The sequence below is a fragment of the Petaurus breviceps genome, unplaced genomic scaffold (genome assembly GCF_028583685.1).
Source record: "Petaurus breviceps papuanus isolate PSGF00001 unplaced genomic scaffold, PetGlider_PUasm1.0 558, whole genome shotgun sequence".
In the NCBI taxonomy this organism is placed as follows: domain Eukaryota; kingdom Metazoa; phylum Chordata; class Mammalia; order Diprotodontia; family Petauridae; genus Petaurus; species Petaurus breviceps.
The window spans coordinates 3,555,785-3,576,064 of NW_027186376.1; the positions used below are offsets into that span (position 1 = coordinate 3,555,785).

General features: G+C 51.4%; 2 protein-coding genes across 4 annotated transcripts in view; both read left to right on the plus strand.

Annotated features, from left to right (window-relative positions):
• The window catches only part of PARVB (parvin beta), a 93,179-nt gene extending 84,304 nt beyond the window's left edge, over window positions 1–8,875 (plus strand). For all 3 annotated transcript variants that reach the window (XM_069102911.1, XM_069102913.1, XM_069102912.1), the window contains exons 12-13: window positions 2,160–2,232; window positions 8,401–8,875. In XM_069102911.1, coding sequence (XP_068959012.1) covers window positions 2,160–2,232; window positions 8,401–8,477 — 150 coding nt within the window. In that variant the 3' untranslated portion in view covers window positions 8,478–8,875. The remainder of the gene's footprint in view (window positions 1–2,159; window positions 2,233–8,400) is intronic.
• A 10,737-nt stretch (window positions 8,876–19,612) lies between these two features.
• The window catches only part of PARVG (parvin gamma), a 33,199-nt gene continuing 32,531 nt past the window's right edge, over window positions 19,613–20,280 (plus strand). Inside the window, exon 1 of the mRNA XM_069102914.1 lies at window positions 19,613–19,808. The gene's annotated coding sequence lies outside the window, so the exon portion shown is untranslated. The remainder of the gene's footprint in view (window positions 19,809–20,280) is intronic.

A 20,280-nucleotide genomic window follows, 5' to 3' on the forward strand; every position in this document is an offset into this window, starting at 1 on the left:
CTTTCCCTCTCTCCTTCTCTCTCCCTCTCCTTCCCTTTCCAAAATGAATTACAAGGTCTCGCCCTACCTCAGTACAAAGACTCAGTCTGTGAGAATCCCCCTCAGTGGTCCCTTTGTCTTGTTGTGTTTACTGAGGTCTCACAGGAAAGTTTGACCTCCGCATGTAGTCATGGCCTTTTGTCCAGCTCAGCCATCATAGACTTTCTAATATCTCAACTTGTTTCCAAATGTGGGTTTGACTAAACACTGATTTAAAAAAAAAAATGCTTTTCTCTTATACTGCATTGTGAGTAAATTTTTATCCATATGTTTCTGATTCATTTTACACTTAACTCATCAAAATATTATGGTTCAAAGGGTTTTTGATTGCTGAGCATTCCGAGGTCTTTTCCAACTACAGAATTCTCTGACAGCTTTTTCCCCGGTTTGTTTTCCCCGATTTCTGTGGCCAACCATCAGATGGTAGATTGGGTTTTAGGCTGGGTCTCTGAACCCTTATGGTTCAGTGGAGAGCTTTAAGTGCTTCTGCCCCCAATGTTAGGTAGTTGGCTTCAGACCCCATGGCCACTAGATTAATATTTCTCTTAGAGAGGTAGGTACTATTATTATCCTCATTTTACAGATGAGAAAACTGAGGTCACAGATTTTCACCCACCCACATAGGGGGCAGAGTCTGGATTCACACCCAGGTCCTCAGGTTACAACTTTTAATAACTTTAGTAAATGCCCTCAGAATACCAACCCATCAGCTCATTTAGGACCTGATGGTTTCTAAGCCCCCTAAGAGAGGGCTAGAAAGTTTCCCCTAAAATCCTTTTGTTTCCCACTTTTAGAAATCCCAGACTCACCAGAATAAAAAGCCTATGGGGGGGGGGGGGAAACAGACATGCTTTCTGGGTCCAAATACCTCTACATCTGTTTTGTACCTACTGTGTGCCAGGCACTGCATACTAAACACCAACATACCAAGAGGAGTGTAAGCCAGGTCCCTGCCCTCAAGGAGCTCATAGTTTAATGAGGAAGATACCACACAAACAACTGAGTACATACCAGACATAAGGAGGGCTCTGGGGGTGGGGGTGGGGAAGAACCAGCCACAGGAGGGACGAGGAAAGTCAGAGAAGATGAAGAGGAGGAGGGAGAGCGTTTGAGGTATGGGGAAAGGACTAGAGATGGAGGGTCATGGAGGGCCACTGGGGGGACCCCCAACATTGGACCAGAGAGTGTGTGGATGGAAAGAAAGCCCAAGCAGGCCAGACAAGTGGGAAGGGGCCAAGTCAGGAAGGGTTTTCAGTGAGAAAAGGGATTTTATATTTGATTCTGGAAATAATGGGGCGCCATTGGGTTTGATTGGTCGGGGGTGGGGTGGCCTAATCAGACCTGCTCCGGGATGGACTTGAGACTTGGGGCAGGGAGGGGAAGAGGGTCTTCAGCAGAGGGCAGCTGTCAAGGTATCAATGAAGCGTTTTGCAGACCTCGCAGTGCGCTGTAAACTCTAGCTATGATTATGCAGTGACTGAGTGAGGAGGGAGTCTGTGGCAGGGTCCCTGCTGTCCCTTCAGCACCCCACCCATCTCCTAGGCGTCCCTTCCACTCAGAGACTCAGGCTCTGCTGGGACTGGACCCAGGCCTCCTGGTGCCCACTGGCCTGTCCCAGCTTACCTCATGGAAGGGCAAGGAGAAACTGTCTAAACCATATGGAAATTTGAGGAACAAATCCTTCTGTAAGAAAATAAAAAACCCACAATCACTGGACCGCCCCCCAGCCGTGCCCCCACCCAAAGCAAGGCAACCCTTGGGCTGCACTTGGGGATACATTTCCTTACAATAGAAACAAGGTCCTGGAGGGCAGACACCGGGGCTTCGAAGATGAAGATGAAGACGGCTGCCCTTTGTCCTTGGACATTCAGCATGATTCCTGGGGATTTGATTCTGTCTGCCCAACTCTTATGAAATGCTTACTGTGTGCTCTTCAAAGCACCTGGAGCTCAGTTAACCCTTAACAAATGCTGGTTGCTTGCTTGTAGGTGCTGGGAATGGGACAATAAAAACTAAGCTGGTCCCTCCCCTCAGGAAGCTTGCATTCTGTTTCTGGCCCATGTCCTCCAGAGGTAACTGCTACCGTTTGGTGATGGTGACCACCTCTTCTTTTTGGGCAGGTCCACAACGTCTCCTTCGCTTTTGAACTCATGCAAGATGGAGGACTCAAGAAGCCAAAGGCTCGCCCAGAAGGTATGAGATTGCTTTTGTAGGAGATTTAAAAAACAAATGATTGATTCCTGTCTTCATCCCCTCTTTTCTGGCTATTCCTCTCCCTCAGCAAGTCAGAACTTGTAACAAAAAAAGGGACAAAATATATGTCAGCAAAGTTATTCTACAAAGTCACCAAGTCAGAGTGTATGCAACATTCTGTACCCATAGTCCCCCACCTCTGCAAAGACATCCTCCTTGGGGCCAGGTCCAGGTTAGTCTTGATAATTCCATGATGCTGGGAGTGCCTTGAAGAGCTGCTTAGCCCATGGAGAGACTCACCCAGAGTCACTTAGCTACAGTGGGTCCCAAGAGGCTCAAACCTGTGCTTTCTCCTCGAGATAGCATGAAATGTGACTGTCGCTGCCTTGGAGAGTGCCACAGTTGGCTTGGTAAATGAGTTCCTTGTCCCTGGAGGTCTTCAAAGAGAAGTTATTGAGAAACTGTTGAAGGGCTGGGAGAGGAGAAGATTCTTATTCACCTCTGGACTGGGCTGTAGACCCAGCTCTGAAAGGGACCTCTGAGTCCATTTTTCAGATCAGGAAACTGAGGCCTAGTGTTTTGGCCAATGTCACATTTGTAGAAAGCAGAAAAGCCAGAACCATAAGATAAAAGCATTCTAAATCTGGAACTGGATAGAAGTTTAGACACCACTGACCACCTCTCTCCCATTTTATAGATGACGAAAGTTGAGTCACCAAGCACTTATAGAGTGTGCCAAGCACTGTGCTAAACTGAGGAATATAAAAAGGACACACAAGGAAAGTCCCTGCCCCCAAGGAGCTTACATTCTAATGGGGGAGGGTAGCCCAGAAAGTCCAAGAGGGGTGAGCAAGGCTGGCCTGGTCCCTTCCCTCCCTTAGGGGCAGGGGGCAGCAGGAGTGCAGCTGTGAGCAGGCTCCAGGGGCATGGCAGAGAATCCAGAAGCCTCTGCAGCCGGGGGGTGGAGTGAAGGGGCCAGAGGCAGGACTGTGATCTCAAAGTGTCTTCCCTTAGATCTTTTCCAGCCCCAGCGATTTCCAATGGTGGGTCCCCCCATCAGCTTACGGTTGAGGAAGTGAGGCCCAGAGAGATCCAGGGACTTGTCCAGGCAAGGGGCAGAGCCCCAGTGATTGGACTGGTCACGGCTCCTTCCCTTGGAGCCGGAGTTAGAGTCTAAGCCACTTGAGGGGAGGGGACCCGGTACTACAGGCTTTTGGCTCCCCCCAGAGCCTCACTGGGGGTCCCTTCCTGAGTCAGTGTGTGTGCCTGCCAGGCTGTGTGGGTGAGGGGAGCCAGGCTGGTCCTGGCTCAGGAGGCAGCTGGGGCTAGAAATAGCCAGGGGAGGCTTGGCCACTCTCCAGTTACTCGGGTCTCCTTACTTTGGGCATTTCTGGGCCTTGGTGATACCATGAAAGAGAGTGGCCACCTGTGTCTGTCGCTCTGACTGAAGGCAGCTGTGACACCTAGAATGCTTCATTCCTTATGTCCTTTTGAGGAGAGAGTTTAATTTAGTTTCGAGGCAGGGCAGGAAATACCTGGGGGGAGCCCTATCTTGCCCAGGGGCCCAGTTCTTATTCTGAGCTCCAGAAGGAACCCCCTTTGTTCGAGGCCCTAGAATTCTCCCTTAGTCAGATCTGTCTGGTTTGGGGGTTGCTTCTGGATTGGGTCACTCAGCTGAGAATCACAGTTTGCTGGGTCCCTTCTGACTCCCATCTTGGATTCCCAGGAGTCCTAAGGGAACAGTGTGGTACAGTGCTCAAGGCATTGGTTCTGGCTGCAAATCCTCCCTCCGTATCCTCTGGAAAATCCTTCACTTCTCCTTCCTGAGCTACATTTTTCTCCCCTGTAATAGTAGAGGGTTGGACTAGATGGCATCCCAGGTCCCCTCTATCTCCAGTTCTTGGGCATGTGCCTCAGTTTCCTCCTCTGTAAAATGAGGGGTTTGCACCAGATGGTTGCTTCTAACTTTAGACCAGGGATGTTCTTAGGGGCAAAGCTCCGTGGGGGGAGTCTGGAGTCTGTAACTCAACAACATTCTAGCTCTGTGACTCCATTTCCTTCCCTGTCATTTGGTTTGATCTCACAGAGTCAGAATGAGGAAAACACTCCATAAATTGTTAAGTAGCTGAGAATTAATAACGACAATAATGACATATTTACATAGAGCTGGGTGGTTTATGAGGCACTTTACCACATCCCCCCTCCCCCACCACTAGAGTGTAAGCTTCTGGAGGGCAGGGCCCCCCTCCCATGCCTAGTATACAGAGGGTGCTTCATAAATGCTTGCTGGTTGGTTCCCCCCAGACAACAGGTGGCAGGTAATATTTGCTCAGGGAAGTGAGTTATCGGAGGTCACACAGCTTGTCAGTGGCTGGGCCAGGCGCTGTCCCCCTCGGACTCCCAGTGGTCTTTGGGCGTAGTGGGGGTAGGGTCTTTTTTCAAGCCTGGAGCAGGCATTTCTTGTGGTGGACTTAGGATCCTCTGCTTTCCACTTTGTGCAATTCCAGCTTTGTGCCCCCGTGGTCTTCCCAGGCGGACACGAAGAAGGGCCCTCCTGGCCTGATTCCACCGCATCCATCCCGGCATCTGGGGGGATGAGGTGGGTGGGGAGGGGAAAGGACGCTGCTCCCCCTCCCCCCCCCAGGAGCCCCAAGCTCCTCCCTCTGCCTTCCTTATTGGTAGAGGCTTGAACACGGTTCAGCACCAGCCCCCAGCCCGCTTCCAGCTCCTGGAGATGTGCCCGGTCCTGGCACCGGCCCTTTCCTGCCTTTTGTGTTGTCCCCACCTTGGAGTGTAAGCTCCTCCAGGAGAGCGGCCCTTTACAAAAAGCAATAGAAAACCAATTGTATGCTCGCTGCTTAGCAAGCAGTAGGCGCTGGTTAAATGCTGGTTGGCTTGGACGCCCCGGCAGAGGCCTGGACGGGATTTCATTCAGCTGGCTTTTCCTCTTCAGCTTCCGAGGTGTTGCAGTTGGCATTTATGGGGGCCGATCACGCGGGATTCTTGCCTGCTTTATGATTCCCTCCACCCCCTGTGTGGGGGGGGGGTCACTGGGAAAGGCGTTAGATTTGGCCGCTTTTCCTCTACCTCCTTTCTTGCCTTGGGCAAGTTTCTCCCTTCATTGGATGCAGAAACATTGGCTTGAAATTTCTTCCATGATGTTCAGAGGGAAGGAAGGTAGTGAGAGGCTGGGCCTGGAGATTAGACAAGAGACAGGAAGAATTAGCCAAGTGGACAGAAAGTCTAAGGGAAAGCTCTTTGGTACCTGAAGCAGAGACTGTGAGAGTTGGGAGGGGCCTGAGAACAGGGGATGGCAGGGCTGGGAGGGGCCTGAGGACAGGGGGTGTCAGATCTGGGAGGGGCCTGAGGACAGGGGATGGCAGGGCTGGGAGGGGTGGCCCCTTTCTCATTGAGTTTAGCCATCTTTTCGTTTGACAGAAGGGGCTCAGAAGGAAGTGATTTCCCTCAGGGTGGATTCATCATTGATAAGACACATCATAATGAAAGAGTTCTGTTGTGGAGACCCCACCTTGTGCTTTTCTCTCTGGGTGTCCTGTGAGGTGCTGTGGCCCCAGCTCTCCCCCAGGTGGTCGACGAGCCTGGGGCTGAGATTTTCTCGCCTTGCCAGGCTGTTCCTCGGACAGCTGACTGGTCTGCCCTCATGCTGAGGCCTTTCCAGCCTGCTTGGGCCTGCCAGAGCTGGCCTTCCCTGGCAGCATCATCTCTACCTTGCTTTGGTGTCAGGAAATTCATTCACAGACATCTGTGATATTTCCTTGTGAATATCTTTTTGATTTGCCAAAAGTCTGCCCGACACACTGAATTCTCCCAGAGAGATGCTTCTTATGGGGGCTCTGCTGCCGGGAGGATGGCCCCAGCACGGTCCTAGGCCCAAGTGCCCTTGCCTCTCCCATGGTGTTTGCATGGAGGGACTGTGGCCTCCCCAGCTCTGTTCCTTGCTCCTTAATTGAGGTGCTGATCAGCAGATGTCACTTCCTCCAGGGAAATTGCAAACTGCCCCAGATGGAATGCCCACTTTCTGGTTGTAACCCAGTGTGACAGCCAGCTTCTCTGGGCCAGTGTCTTCACATGTGACACAGGGAGGTTGGGCTTGGCCTCAGAGGGCCCTTCCAGGACCCCTTTAAAGGGCATTATGTTGACAGAGGGAGACAGAGAGAGAGACAGAGACAGAGAGAGAGAGAGAGGGAAGAAGGGAGGGAGGGAGCGAGCGAGGGATTGTGCACTTAGCCTGAGCGGGCTCCATTTCTTCCCTGGGTTAGTCATCTGATCAATGCCAGTTCTCCCTTCTCAGCTTTTATAAGGACTGAAGCTCAGCATGTCTAGGTCAGCCAGTCATAGAATTAGCCTGTTTGTAACTCTGTTTACTCACCAATGTTATGGTTGCCATGTGTTTTGTTTTTTTCTGTTAAGTCAGAAGTCGGGGGAAATTTGGGAGGCTGATGAGTTACTGGTCACAGAATTGAAAAGACCCTCAGAGGGGCTGCATCTGGTGTAGCAGCTGCCTAGAAATCCCCCCTCCCCCCACCATCTCTGACAGATGGTCGTCTGGTCTTAGCTTGAAGACCTTCGGAGATGGGGAACTCACTACCTCCAAGGTGGCCCATTCCTCTTCTTCCTTTGGCCACCTCTGTTCGGGATTTTTTTTTCCTTTCATGAAACCAATCCTCCAAAATCCTTTCCCTCTACCCTCTCACTCCCTGCTTTACCTACATGGGCCGGGCAGAGCAACTTCCATGGTAGCCCTCCCCCAGGCCTCTACCAGGTGCTGGGGCTGCAGTGGCCTCAGTATCTCCTGCCTCCCCAGATGAGCCGGCTGGTCAGGGCTGACTGGGCCTTAGCCTCATTTCTGGCTGAGGTCATCTTTGGTGGTTGCCATGGCAAACACTGGGCAGGGTGGTTGAGGGCCCCTAGTCGTCATCACGGGCTGACGTCCGGCACCGGAGCAGGGTCTGGGCTAGAGAGCCCAGGAAGCCCCAATCTTCCCTCCCACCTTCCCACCCCTTTCTCCTTGCCCTTGTTTTCTGTATTCAGATTAAAAAAGAAGGACAGAGAGGGCCAGGAGGCCTGTTTCTAGATGGGACCGGCTGGGTTTCAGGGAGGTGTCAGATTGTCTTTAAATAGAAATGTTATCCCATGGACATGGCAGAGATTTCAGAGCAGAGAGATTGATTTCCAAAAAGTAAAAATAGCCAAGTGCAGTGAAGGCCCAGCAGCCAGGGACTTGTGAAGGGCTGGCACTGTGTTATCCCTGATCTGGGGAGGCAGCCGCGCTGGCCCCGGAGAGCTCTGGATGGCAGCCTGGAGATCTGGCTTTGAACCCTGTCCCTGGCCTGCTGTCCCCTTTACAATGGGAGTCATACCTGCCTCCTGAGGGTTGGGGGGAGGAGAGAAGAAAACATACACAAACTATTTTACCAAGCATGGGCAGACACTTAAGCCCCCGCTACCACCTTCGCTTGCCCAGCTGTCGCCCAGGCCTGGTCAGAAGGCCCCAGCAGCTCCCATCTACCCTTCACGGCTGTTCTCTCCCTGCTCCCTCACCCAGCGATTCCTGTGCCTGGAATGAGCTCGCTCTTCATCCGATGCCCTTCAGAGCCCCTCACTTCTTTTATTTCAATCAACAGTCAGGCACTTTCTCTCCCACCATCTTCTCACTCCCATTGGAAGACCTTGGAAAACAAATACCCCTGATTCCCCAGCGGCCAGAGCCCCACGGTGACCTTGTAAATAATCATGGGCTGTTGTTTGCCTCGGTAGAGCCTGAGCTCCAGGAGGGCAGGGGCTGTGTGCTGCCCCAGCGCCTGGTGCAGTGCACCGGGCTCCAGGAGGGCAGGGGCTGTGTGCTGCCCCAGCGCCTGGTGCAGTGCACCGGGCTCCAGGAGGGCAGGGGCTGTGTGCTGCCCCAGCGCCTGGTGCAGTGCACCGGGCTCCAGGAGGGCAGGGGCTGTGTGCTGCCCCAGCTCCTGGTGCAGTGGACTGGGCTCCTTGATGTGGGGGCCTTTCTCCCCAGTGCCTTTTAATTGATTATTACCCTTGTTCCTGAGCTGATGAGTGTGGGCATTTGCTGTGAGGGATTTACACAGGGTGGGGGTGGTGGGAGCTTTCTCCCAACCCCCCTAAAGAGCTGCTGCCTTTCCTCCCCTGCAGATGTCGTCAACCTGGATCTCAAGTCTACCCTGAGGGTTTTATACAACCTGTTCACCAAGTACAAAAACATGGAGTGATCCCGGCAGCTGCTGAAATATCCATCCCGGTGTCTTCCTGAAGAGAGACCAGGCCTCGGTCTCTCCTTTGTGCCTTAGTCTAGCTTGCCTGCCTTTGTGATGTGGCAGGGTTTGCTGCCTCCTCTGTCTCATTGGTGCTAGGGAGTAAAGCCCACTGGACGTGACAGGTCCGGGGTCAGGGACTGGAGGCTCCCCACTTCGGACACTGGAACCCTGCTTCTGCTTTGCTCTTGGGACAGATGACAAGCTCAGATCCTGCCCCCAGTGGAGGCCACCTGGCCTGGTCTCAGACAGAGTCACTGGTGATGTGAGGTCTGTCCAAATGTCCTCACTCTCCTGGCTTTCCCACTGTTTCTTTCAGACTGGAACTCCCTTTAAAATCTGCTTTCCAGTAAAAACCGGCTTTGCATTTTCTTTCTTTCCACCCTCTCCTTCCTTTCAAAGAAAGTCTGAAACTATTTATAAAACTCTTGATGTGTCCTCTCCCATCATATGAATGTTTGGCTGCCCATTTCACATGGCATCAATCACAACCCCAGAGTGCTGAGTTTCCCCAAGAAGCCCCTAGAAACAAGCCTGCTTATTTATTCTTATTATCTGGTAACCTGGGAGTCAGGAGAGTAAGGGGCTTCTCCCTGCCACATCACCTTGGGCAGGTCATTTCCCCATAACTGGGTCTCAGTTTCCTCAACTGTCAAATGAAGGTAGGTGAAAGTGGATCCAGGGTTATCTAGTCCAGCCCTTCATTTTGAAAACCGAAAAACAGACCCAGAGTCAGAGAGATTTAGGGTGATCTGATAGGTTTAGAGATGGAAGAGAATGAACCCCCTCGTTTTACAGATATGGAGCCTGGGCAATGTTTAGTGACTTTTTAGCATCACACTGATAATGGAAATCAGAGTATATCAGGCACTGTGCTAAGTTTGGAGGACATAAAAGCATAGTTCCTGCTCTCAAGGAGCTTACATTCTATGGTAATCTTCATTATAGCCAACAAACATTTGCTGAATTATGCCCCCACTCCATGCCAGGCACCCAGCTGGGGATAGACAGACACAAAGACAAGAAGCAGCTCCTGCCCTCCTGTGCCCTTTCTGACTCCCTCCCCTTGGCCCCCTTCCTCAGGGTTGTTATAAAGCTGAGAAGAGAATGTCCAGGAGACAATGGATAGAGCCCTGAGCTTGGAGATGGGGAGCCCGGGTTCTGAAGCCACTTACTCCCTGTGTGATCTGGGCAAATCCTTGCCTCTTTCCTGGGCCTCAGGTGCCTTCTCTGTGAGATTAGGGGATTGGTGGCAGTGGGCTCCGAGGTCCCTACCCCTTCTGCCCAAGTGTGCCCTCACTCGGCCCCCAGGGGGGACCTTTCCCGTCTCTGTTTTTGCCCAGTGGTTCTTTCCATAAGCCACCTATAGGACATGGGATACCGGGACTGATGTTCTCAGAAATGCTTGTCTTATCATCTGGGCCAGAGCAGCTGGTGAGGAAGGCAGTGCCCCAGCAGGGCTAAGAAATCACTAACCCTGGTACGGTCGCTTCTCTTGGGGGACACTCAGAGGCCACAGGGAGGGAATCGGGTCACAGCATCCTCTGCAGGCCTCTCCCAGAGCCTCTGAAATCCCACCCCAGGCCCTGGGGATTCAGCCTCCTCTGAGGACTTGGGAGATAGAGGCACAGATCCTCTGCTGGTGCTGGCATCTGCCCTTCATTTGTACCCAGAGAGCCTGGGGTGACTGACCCCAGGGTCTAAGCAGAAACTGGACGTGTGGAAAGTCAGAGCTGCAAGGAAGCTAAGGGATTCTCTGGCCTGAGCCCTTGAACTTGGGGTGGGCAGGGGAAAGAGGCCAGGAAGAGGAGAGGATGCGCTTGAGGCTATAGTGACAGGGGCAGGACAGGGACTAAACCCAGGGCCCTTTACATTTGACTGAGTGTAGAGACTGGGTTTATTCTTATCTAAACTAGGGCCTGGTTAGGAAACCTGAGGAAAGAGGATGCCAGAGCTGAGAGAGACCCTAGAACAGGGTATGGCAGAGCTGGGAGGGGCCTGAGAACAAGGGATGACAGAGCTGGGAGGGGCCTTGGAACAGAGGATGGCAGAGCTGGGAGGGGCCTGAGAACAGAGGATGACAGAGCTGGGAGGGGCCTTGGAACAGGGGATGACAGCTGGGAAAGGCCTTAGAACAGGGGATGTCAGAGTTGGGAGGGGCCTTAGGACAGAAGATGACAGAGCTGGGAGGGGCCTTAGAACAGGGCATGTCAGAACTGGGAGGTACCTTGGAACAGAGGATGACAGAGCTGGGAGGAGCCTTAGAACAGGGCATGTCAGAACTGGGAGGGACCTTGGAACAGAGGATGACAGCTGGGAGGGGCCTTGAAACAGAGGATGACAGCTGGGAGGGACCTTGGAACAGGGGATGGCAGCTGGGAGGGGCCTTGGAACAGAGGATGACAGCTGGGAGGGACGTTAGAACAGGGCATGTCAGAACTGGGAGGGACCTTGGAACAGAGGATGACAGCTGGGAGGGGCCGTGGAACAGGGGATGGCAGCTGGGAGGGGCCTTGGAACAGGGGATGGCAGCTGGGAAGGTCTCGAGCTTTGGACACCGTCTCACATTGTACTGACCTCTGGATGACAACAGGAAGGGTGACTAAATCTCCAACAAAAACACTGGCCTAAAGATCCTGCTGTTTGTCTTTGCTTTATAAAGTCATCTTCAAAGGCATGAAACGATTGCAAGGCTGTGTGTCTGGCACTCAGTGTCCTGGCCTTTCCCGGCAGCTTTGATCCTGTGTTGGTCACTTTGGGGAAGGCCCCGTTCACCAGATGGTGGGTTCTCCCTCCCCAAGGTGCCCCTACAGCCTTCACGTTCTGAATAAGTATTTAAGGCCCAGCTGGCTGTTCCATGCGTTTCTGGTGCTGCCCCCAAGGTGGCCTCCTTCATCTGCCTCCCTGCCCCATACCTTCTCGTTCCCATCAGTTTGACCGGCACTGCACCTGAAGTTTCTTCCTTGGAATTGCTCGGAGGTTTCTCTGCTGCCATTCTCTCTTTTCTCAGGCCTGAGTGTTGCCTTAGTAACTAGTCATACAGTTTCCTCTGTGCTCCTGGCACATCCTAGGATTTTATGAGTTGAAAGGATCCTAAGCCAGCTCCTTTGATGGATTAGGAATTGGGACCAAGGTCTCGTAAGTAATATCGGCTTGAGCCGGACTGAGCCCTGATTGTCTGACCCCTGATCCAGACTCTGGAGGGTCCCAGTCCACCTTGCACTCCATTTTCCATTTAAAGCCCTCTCATTGAAGCTGGGAAGGCAAACATCTGGTTCTGGGCAGGTGTCAGTCACTGACCATACGAGTCCACTGTTCCCTAATCACAGGCTTAGATCTGGAGCTGGGAGGGAGATCAGGGATCATCTTGTCCAGCTTCTGCCCTTTCCAGAGGAGGTAACAAGCAAACCAACCAACCAGACAAAAAGTCTTCAACGTCTTCAGCCATCTCTGGGCACCTGGACTTAGAGTCAAAAGCACCAGCTTGGCTGTCCTGAAATCTCAGCCTGAAAAGTACCATCACTCTCTGGGCCTCAGTCTCTTCATCTGTAATATGAAAGGATTGACCTGAAGAGAGGCAGTGTGGGCTGCTGGGCAGATGACCTGGGTTCAAATTCCTCCACTCCATTTCCCTGGGCCTTGTTTTCCTTTTCTGTAAAATGGGCAGAGGAATGACCTCCAAGGCCTCATGTCGTTCTAGGTCAACGATCCTGTGATTAGAGTTTCTCTAATATCCTTTCCATCTCTTCTTCTGTTCACCACCCATTACTTCCCTTCTCATAAGCAGTCCCAACCTTTAATTGTAAGGAATGATGAAAACATCACACGTCTTTCATCCCCCAGTGTTCTGCCCTCAATTCTAATCTTCTGTTTCCAGTGTAAGGTTCCGGTTCAATGAAGCTATTAAATTTACAATTTATTATTCTAAAAGTAGCTCATACTTATCCAGCAATTTAAGGCTAATGGAAAGTTTTCTTCCCAACAATGCTGTGATGTTATCCCTTTGACTCCAGGGACCAATGATTTCGATTGTGCCTCTCCTTCCTCCGCTAGTGAGATGCCAGTCCCCTTGGGTTCACTGTTTCATGACTAAGCATGACCTGAAAAGTCCTCACTGGTGGCCAGCTCTGATGATGTGCCTAGTGAAGCTGACCCTAAGACCAAAGACATACAGTTCATTGTCCAACCCACATCTGAAGGTTCTGTAGCTTGGAGAGTGGCCCACCCAGGCATTCATCTATTGACAAACTTTGGGAGCCTCTGTGGCCCAGTGAGCCATCAGATGGGTCCTTTGATGGAGAGAAGAAAGTGAATTAGAAACAAACATGGCGGTTGGATATGTCCGGATTGATTGCTGTAGGTAGAGCAAGGACCATAAGAATCGAGTTACTGGGGAAGCCCATGTAGGCTCCCTGGAGGGACCACCTTCAGAGAGGTCAGAGCTGTCCAGCATTGGAAAGGCTTCCGGGAAGCTGGGCTCCTGTCCCCCCAATAAAGGTCTGCTTGTCTCCTTATCCAGGCAGGGGCCGACCTCCGAGGTTCTAAGACACTGGCATTTAGTCACAGCTGTAGCAGCCGAAATGAAGAACTCCAGTTAAAACTCTTTAAACTTTGAGTATAATTGGTCCTGCACTTCCGCTCTCTGAACCAACCTTTCGTGACTATGCGGAAATATGAGAACGTCACTATTAAGATGGGGTATGGGCTTTTCTGTGTCTTACATGACTGCTGAATGGAGTTGGCCCCCTGGCACCCCACCATCACATGGAGGTTTGTCCATATGTTTGTCCTTTGTTTTTGAAGGGACCATGGCATTAGGGAAATGATGAGATGACTTGCAGTTGACTTTGGTTTGAGTGAGGCAGGGCTGTGCTAGGTCATCAGCCTCACCTTCTCCTCCAGAGCCATCCAGATCTGGTGACCAGATATTCCTCAGGATGACTGGAAATGGCCCAGGATGCAGTGGGAGACTCTGGCCCTTTTAGGCTAAGACCTTTTCAGGTACTCACAGAGTGAGGTAACTCTAATTTTTTAAATAGACCTTTTTAAGAAGTGAGTCAAGGAATGGCCCCTTTAATTAGAAAAAAGAAAAAAAATCAAGCTGGAAGGGGAAGACCCTCAGGGTTCCTGTTCCCAAGAGAAACACCATAGACATTCACTCTAAGCCAAGAGGGCCCAGAATACAGCCATAAAGTGGAGCTGGGGCAGAGGCCTATGTGAGCTTCAGCTAGCTGGGTAACAGCTCACCCTCCCCCCTCTCTCCTCTCCAAAGGAAGGTAAATTTTGGTGACCAGAAGCTGCCCATTTAACTCGGGATTTACTGGCTAGTTTCCTTCCTTCCTTCCTTCCTTCCTTCCTTCCTTCCTCCCTCCCTTCCTCCCTCCTCCCTCCTCCCCTCCCTCCTACCTTCCTTCCTCCCTCCCTCCCTCCCTTCCTCCCTCCCTTCCTTCCTTCCTTCTGCCTGGAACACTAAAAAGTGAGGTGACATTTAAGCCAAGGGCTTCTTGACCCCAATCCTGACTCTCAGCTCTGCCACCTCATCTTTCAGTTCCTAATAGGCATCTGATGACTCCAGAAAAGCTGTCTGGGCCTAGACAGAGGTTTGACCATACCCCCACACCCCATCTTGGACTCTTATTAATCAGAATCTAAGCACAAAATGCTCCCCCATCCCGATTTCCTTTAGGAAGGTTGGACTCTTCCATCTTTGCCTGGCTGTGGGCATTCTGGGTCCCCTCAGACTAGCAAAGCTAGAGACTCTCCTTTTCTCTTTTGCCAGATGTCTGATTATCTGAAAAGGACTTGTCCATTGCATGTCCATATGTCAGACTTGTCTGACTCCTGCTGGATGAATGAAGTGGGCCAATAGCTTATGACTCTTGATAACCAGACAATATTGCAGGAGCCCTGTGCCCTCACCATGCCCTGGGGTCCCAGAAGCCTGTGGTGTGACAAAGACGAGCCCTTGGAGATTCTTTTCTGTTCCTTCTATAAGGAAATTGAGCATTTGGGGCATCAAAAGTATTTCAAGTTTTTCTACTTTTCTTTAAAATGTCTTTACTCTGGATTTATGGATACTGTTATCCTTCTTCAGTCATGTTTTGCTCTTCCTGACTCCACTTGGGCTTTTCTTGGAGAGATACTAGAGTGGTTTTCCATTTCCTTTGACAGATGAGGACACTGAGGCAAACAGGGTGAAGTGACTTGCCCAAGGTCACACACTAGTGAGTGTCTGAGGCCAAATTTGAACTCAGGCAGAGGAGTCTTCCTCATTCCAAGCCCAGTGCTGTATCCACTGCACATCTGTCCTCCTTTTCCAGATATTAAAATATGGCAGACAAAACACTGACTGTATCTGTCAACTATTGGGCAGGGCTGGCCAAGGGAGTCCTAACATCGGGTCCAGGCAGGACTGCCCAGTCAAGAAGCAGGCTTTCCAAGCTCTGAGTCTCAAGGAAGTGCTTGGTGGACATACGAATAGCATGGAGTATCACAGGATGTTATTTATTCTAATAAAGACCTGATAGCCATCACAGAGTCACAGCCTACGGCGGATTGCTGCTTTCTTTCTTTTTCTTTCCTGTGGCAGTGCAATGAACTTGAACCTACATGAGAAATAAAGATAAGACTGGCTTGAGCCCAGACCGCTTGGGCTGAAATAAAATTAGGAGGGAATGAGAAGAAAGGTGGCAGACCAGGAGGCGAGTAAGGGAATAAAGTTGGATAGCTCACCCCCTCCTTTATCCCTAGGGATGTGATGGCATCTTTCTGGCAGGCTTTGTGGCTTGTCTTGGGGAGCGGAACATGGATTTAGATGGGGGGTCAGGAGGACACGGCTCTCAGGACATCAGCCCCTTGCAGGCATTGATCTTCATTCATTCCAAACAGATGTTTGCTGCATTTCTTAAGATCTGCTCCCTCATACATCACAAGCTCTGTCTTCTAAACACTCCAGGATTAGCACTGTTGGGGAGCGAAGCAAATGCCCCAAAATGGGGGCTTATCTCCTTCCCTTCAAGCCCTGTCAGAAGCTTCTCATCCTTAGCCCTGCCTCTTATCAAGCTCATTCTTTCCCTCCGTGGTGCCCTTGTATCGTTCGTCCTCTATTGATGAGCGTTTGTGCCCAAGAGAACTTTGTCCCTCCCATGCCTGTTTACCAACATTTTAGGACTGGAGGAGAGCAGACGAAGGGGGAGTGAGGACTCGAAGCACTGTCTGGTGAACAGGGATCATTGTGCTGCCCGGCCCCAGGGACCACACCTGGGAAGGAGAGGCTGAAGTGGCAGAAGCTGCCCCCTCACTGGGCATCTGAATGCAAAGACTGAATGATGGTCCGGATGTATTCTTCAGGCTGGGCGGTGTCCAAGGTTCCTTCCACACTGAGATCCTGGGGATCTGGATGTAACAACCTTAGTGAGGATGGGTACTATACAGTGTGCCCCTAAACCTGAGGAGTCAAGATCAAACGAGCTTCATTTTTCAGAGTCTCGGACAAGCTGGTGCCCACCCAGCTGTTAGCCTCAGTTCCTACTGATTGCCTACAGCCAAGATGAACTATGTTCCAACCCCTTCCCTTTGCTTACATTGTTCCCTAGATCTAGAATGCCCTCCCCATCTTCACTCTCTACTCCTAGTCCAAGACAATAAGCATTTATAAAGTGCCTACTGTGTACCAGGTACTTTACTAGATGCTTGTGATACAAGGTCAAAGAAGAATAGTCCTTGCCCTCCCCTCAAGGAGCTTATGTTCTAGCAGCTAAATAGAAGAGTAAATACAAGATTGATTGAGAAGGCTGAGTCTAGTAAAGGTGAATGGAGATGGTCCTTGAGCTGAGACTTGGAGAAAGAGGGAGGTGAGGAGGGCAGGCATCCCAGACATTGGGGACAGTCCATTGAACGGCAGGGAAGCAAGAGCTTGGAATCCCAAATTCAAGGAACAACCAGCACATTGTGAGAAACATGTCTCCCAGAGCAGGGGTTCATTAAATTTTTTTTTGGATCATTATTTCTGTTTCATTGATTTCCTTTGTTCTGTGTATTTTATTGTATGCACTTAAAAGTCTAATTCTGAGAAGGCATCTATGGGCTGCTTAATTCCTCCTACGCATGGGTGCCCCTCAAGAACCCTACCTTGGGTCCTCTCCTCTCCTCCCTCTACACGATTTCCCTTCGTGTTTTCATTGATTCCCTTCCCATGGGTTTTCTTTTCCTAGATGATTACCAAATTCATGTTTGACCCTGATCCTTCCCCAGATCTCCAGGCTTGAATTGCCAACTGCTTTCTGAATACCTCCTTTCAATAACTCAAACATTACATCCTGTCACACTGGCCCAATAGCTATTCCCCAGACTCAGCATGGCACCCCTACCTCCATGCATCTGTAGGAGCTGTCCCCTTGCTGAAAAGGTGTTCCCTTCTTACCTTCACTTTGAATCCTTATTTTCCTTGCAGGCCCAGCTCAGGAAAGCACCCTCCCCCAGGAAGCCTTCTCCCATCCTCCCATCCCCCATTGTTCCTTCTTCCAAATACCCAGTGTTTCCTTACCTTTGTGAGAGATGCTTCTTCTAGTAGAGTGTAAGCTTCTTGAGGTCAGGGGCAGCTCCCCTTGTTTCCTGGCATTCCCAGTCCCTGGCACAGGGCCATGAATACAGTAGTTGCTTAATAAATGCTCTTTGGATTGAATCAGTGGAGAGAGGAGAGGAAGAAGCAAGGTCTCAGAAGGACACAAATGTGCATTTCTCTGTCTTCATGCTCTCATTTTCTTACTTTTTCAAATAACCTTTTAATACATTTCCCTCCCAATCTGCATCCTCTGGTGTAAAATTTGCAGCATTCCAGGAAGCTGCGTTTTGTGTCCATTACCTTTGCAGTGGGTACGTGTGTCAGGAAGTGTTTCACACATGAACTGGCTCCCATCACCTCCCCTCTCTCTGCTTGGCCACTCAGGGTAGCACAACTCCATATGTAGGCTCAGATTTCCTTCCTCTGCCCTTGGAGGAAATTTCCCAGCCTTCTTGGGGTGGCTGGAGGCAGAGGACCAGAAAGGGGCAAGAAGCTTGCAATGCCCACCTCCCACCCACAGTCTGGATCCAGCCAAACTGGCTTCCTCCATTTCTCCCTCCATCTCTCACCTCTGCCTTTGCCTGGTCGTTCTGAATACCTCCACCCTCTGTCTTCAAGATGCATTTCAAGCACCCCCTCGTGCCCCCAACTGCTAGTGCTCCCTAAAGTGATGGACAGTCTTGGATTGATTGGTATTTCTGCATAGTGTGTACTTCTTGTCTTCCCCCTTAGATTGTAAGCTTCCCGAGGGCAGGGATTGTTTCATTCTTTGTATTTTTAGCCTCATCTTGGTGCCTGGCTCATAGATGGTACTTATTGATGAACTGATCTATGACGGTGGATGATGGTGGTCTCTGAATGCTCTGATCCCCAGCTCCTTCAGCTATCAACCCAGAGGCATTTGTTAAGAGTCTTCAGTGGGCCAGGCACTGTACTAGGCACTGGGGGTATGAAGAGGGGGGAGAGAGAGAGAGAGAGAGAGAGAGAGAGAGAGAGAGAGAGAGAGAGAGAGAGACTGCCCTCAGGGAGCTCACAGTCTCCTAATAGATGATGTGGGTAAGGTGCTTTGTCAATGGTCGTCTGAGAACTGGCTGAAGGAAGGGGCTGCAGTGGAGGACGCTTGTTTGGGAGAGTGGGAGGTAACAGAACGCAGTATTTAGAGCCTTCACTGAGGCTCCAGTGGAGGGATCTGCCACCATGTTGATGGCCAGGCTCACCTGTATTCTTGCCATGGGATTCCCAGGATAGCAAGGTCTGGACTCTTCCTGAAGGAACCAGCTTTCCTAGAAGCCACTGACAGAGAACTGTTACCACTCCTTCCCCCTCCCAGCACCCCAGGTGTAGGGTGGAGAAAAGGAAAGGCAACATGATAGTATAGTGGAGAGGGCGTTGGACTTGGAGAAAGGAAGATCAGTGTTCAAATCTTACATTAAACACGAAATGAAAATGGCTGCCATTTACGTGATCCTTTGAGGTTAGCAAAAAGTTTTACACAAAGTGCCTCATCTGAGTCTCACAACAATGTTGGGAGGTGCATGCTGTTATAATCACCATTTTACAGATGAGGAAACTGAGGCAGATAGAGGGTAAGTGACTTGTCCAAGGTCACACGGCTGGTCTGTGTCTGAGTGAGGATTTGAATTTAGTTCTTGCTAAGTCCATGTTTAGGGTCCTAACTACTGTGCCACCTAGCTACCCCTACTTATTGGCTATCTGATCCTGGACAAGCCTCTTAGTCTCTCTGGGATTCAGATTTCTCCTCTGTAAAAAGAAAGGGATGGACTTGGTGGTTTTTGAAGTAATGTTCAGCTCTAGATCTGGGATGCTAGGACCTCATGTTCTGTGTGGTGACCCCAGTCCAGCTTGTGGGTGCAGCCAGCAATGCCTGGAGGATCCTTAGGCAAACTGGGGAGTCTCCTAGGTCATATTGATGGCCCCCAGCCTGCTGCCCCTCTCACTTGCCTGGGCAATTCTTGTCCATCTACCCAGTGTTCCAGGAGGGCCCCTGGGAGCCTGAGAGTGGGCAAGAAAGTCCACAGTCACACCTAGTGCTTCCTCTCCTGGTCTGCTGCCTGGTGGTCCTGTGTGACATCTCTGGTCATCCCCCAGGTCCATGGTCCAGGCAGTCTGGGTCAGGAGGATACTTCCTGCCACTTGTACTAGTTTCTGGCTCTTCCCTTTAGATCTCTGAGTGCCTAGACATAGAATGTCAGGTCTGGGAGGGTCCTGAGAACAGTAAAGGTCAGAACTGAAAGGGCCCTCAGAACAGGAAATATCAGACCTGGGATGGGTCTTAGAGAGGAGCTATTCCCACAATCTCACTTCATGGAAAGGGAAACTGGAGATCTTGGAGGGGCAGTGACTGCCCCAAGGTCTCACAGCTAAACCCCAGGACCCGTGCCCTCCCCCAGAGCAGTGCTCTGGGTCCTCGAACCACCCTCCCCTCACCCCACAGGGCCCCTGGTGCCTTGGGGACAGCCGCAGGCGGGAGCTGACGTCAGGACCCCTATCTGCAGGGCTGTGGGAGGAAGTGAGCAGTTTGTAGGAGTCTCAGCCACCGCAGACCTGACTGGGACTTCCGCTGGGGCTGCTTCTGATTAGTTCGGGCTCCGGGCTGGGGGGGGGGTCTTCTTTTTGAGGGCCAGGAAAGGCTGCCCACTCTCCCCAGACCACCCTCGATCTCTCTTTTTTGTCTTGCCTCCTCTGGGGCCTCAGCTTCCAGCAAGGTAAGTCCCTTATTTTGCCAACCCCAGCCTGAGTTATAGCGGGGGCTGGGAACACGTTGGGACCTGGATTCTAATCCTCTCTCTGACAATTAAAAGCTGTGTGACATTAAGCCAGTCACTGACATCTCTGGGTCCCAGATGTCTCCTCTGTCCAGTGGGGACAAGACAGAGCCACTTTGTGCAAGGCTTGTGCGCTGGCTCTGGGCACATGCAGAGATGGGTGGGTCCAGAGCCTGCGCTTGAGGCCCTGGAATGGGGAGACATGAACCCTAAAACGACAACGCCAGTGAAGAAGGGAAGATCGGGTTAGGGGCTGGGAGGAAGGGGGGCGGGGAGGCCCGACCGCAGCAGGCGGAGGGAGGATGGGCCTGCGGAGTTCATTGCCAGCAGTGAGGGGCCTGGCTGAGGAGTGGCCGAGGCAGGAAGCGCCGCCCGCCAGGTTTGGCTTCCCCTTGCCATGTCTTGGAGAGGC